The 2,289-nt window shown below is 38.6% G+C and overlaps 1 protein-coding gene across 1 annotated transcript; it reads right to left on the bottom strand.

Annotated features, from left to right (window-relative positions):
• Positions 1-329: 329 nt before the first annotated feature.
• LOC131655879 (protein MAIN-LIKE 2-like) lies at positions 330-1,201 on the bottom strand. The gene is made up of 2 exons (XM_058925678.1): positions 1,139-1,201; positions 330-1,043 (listed from the first exon to the last, which is right to left on the bottom strand). Exons 1-2 carry the CDS (start codon positions 1,199-1,201, stop codon positions 330-332), a joined length of 777 nt encoding a protein of 258 aa, XP_058781661.1.
• Positions 1,202-2,289: the final 1,088 nt, after the last annotated feature.

Genomic DNA, 2,289 nt, shown 5'->3' with positions numbered 1-2,289 from the left:
GAAAACAAATAATATATGTAGTTGCACTCCACGCTCGAGCTTCTCATTGAGTGCGACGAGGATATTTTTCGTAAGGCCTCCACAAAAACTGTAAGACATAAATAAATATAAGAGTCGTATTCACGTAGATGAAAGATTTAGTATATGGCTTGGAAAATAACTTACATCTCCTTGGACCATGTGATCCAAAATGAAACGATATCCATCAAGAAAAGCATTTGGAGATGAGAAATACTCCATACCTCGTTGTGCAAATCTCGCATATTTAAAAAGTTCAATTAGGAATATGCGTTAATTTAGTGGAAAAATAAATATATAGAATAAAGAATTTACCTAGTGGCGTATGGATAGGATGGAGCAATTTCACTCCTTGGAGCAAGTCGTGGAATGCGATAGTAAGTCCACACAGCGAGAATGAGTGAGCAGCCTGCAACACTCATGCATCCTACACGACATGCTTTGCACATCTCCCTGTAAAGGTAAGCCAAACACGCAGACCCCCAACTATATTTGCCACATTCATCAAGATCTTTGACAAATTTGAACCAAGAAGAATGCAATACATTATGAGATTTATCAGGAAATAAAACAACAATCATACTTAAGATATATAATTTTGCATGCAGTATATTTTCCTCCTCGGTTTGTTGAGAATGTTTTTCTAAATCATACAACTCGTCGTGGATCCATCTCAATTTTACCGCACCCTTCACCCTATCACTAAAAGGTTGTATGCCTAAAGCATCGATACAAGCATAATCGGGACCTTCGGTATCACCTACTACAGCTCTCCCATCTACGCGGAGGCCAAACAACATATTTATATCCTCTAATGTGATTGTACATTCACCGGTCGGTAAATGAAATGTGTGTGTCTCAGGCCTCCACCTCTCAAGCATCGCAATTACAAGTTTAGAATCAACACTTCTAAAGTTGATTTTGGAGACGATTCCAAACCCGGCTCTTTCCAAGTAAGGCTTGATAGCCTCACTTGGCTCCCTATCAAATATATGATTATGTAGTCTAAACCTTTTAGGCTCATCCTATACAAAAAATATATAATTTGGTTAGTATACAAAAACAATAAACTGTGAAAAATACGTATAAGAAATACTAGTAACAAATTTAAAATACGTACGAATGCAGCCACGTTCTCTCTTGTTCCTCGATGATTATCTCCCAAATCAAGCAAACCAGACATGTTGTGTGATTGTGTGTTTCAGATGAATATGCAAATTTAAAATTTGGAAGATGTGATGAGTTTGGAGTGATAATGAGAGGTTGAATTTATAGTCAAAGTGAATGCATGCAATAACCCATTGGACTAACAAGTGTAATGCATGCAATATATGGGGCATTCTATTATCCAACATATATTACAATCTCTTGCATGCTTCTACTATATGATGGGGTTGCACACTGCTTGATTGGACAATTGCATGCAGCATGCAACGAAAAATGTGCCCCCTTGTGGTCCGTCCCACCCTTGGACGCACGCCAACCAAGTCTGTTTGGGTTCGGCCAACCCCTGGTTGGACTGCAACATGATTCGTCCTTTGACTGGACGGATTCCCTACGTGTCCATTTTTTGGTTGGCACAGTTTAAATACCACTTTGACTGAAACATATATAGCAACACACATTCAAATACAAAGAAAAATTATTTGTTCAAAGAAACATTATATTAAAAGTATGGCTCAGAGAAACATTATTTGTTCAGTGCATTACAATGGTGTTATCAGTAACGATCTAACCAACGGTTTTTCGTTTAGTAATACCGAAACAAAACGTTTCAAAGTGCTTTGTAGAGCCGATTTTATGCATTTGAAGGAACGGATCGAAACAAAATTGCAACTTCCTGTAAGTGAAATTATTTATCGACTTCCGTTGTTTAATGGAGACAGCGGTATCATTTTTTACGTCATGAAACCAATAGAGGACGACGATGGCGTTAAAGTGATGTTCGAATGTCACAATTCGTTTGCTCCTCTTGACGATATCGAGCTATATGTTCATATTGTTAGTCCTCCCATTAACCAATCGCAAGAGTCGCATTCGCATCAATACGGTATGAGCCAACCCACTGATGAAGAGCCAACACAAAACAACGAACCATTTATACCCAACGAACAAGTGGACGAGCACAGTGAAGATGAAATACAAGAAGTGCAATATGAAGATCTTTTTGGTGATGACAATGACCCTGATATTGTTGAGCCGTCGCAGCCTACAATTGCACGACCGATTAGCATGTACGCCCCACCGGATCACATGCGAAATATCTGTTTA

The sequence above is a fragment of the Vicia villosa genome, linkage group LG3 (assembly GCF_029867415.1).
Source record: "Vicia villosa cultivar HV-30 ecotype Madison, WI linkage group LG3, Vvil1.0, whole genome shotgun sequence".
NCBI classification, from domain to species: domain Eukaryota; kingdom Viridiplantae; phylum Streptophyta; class Magnoliopsida; order Fabales; family Fabaceae; genus Vicia; species Vicia villosa.
Note: the sequence above shows the minus strand (reverse complement) of the source record. Positions and strands in the feature narration are given on the sequence as shown.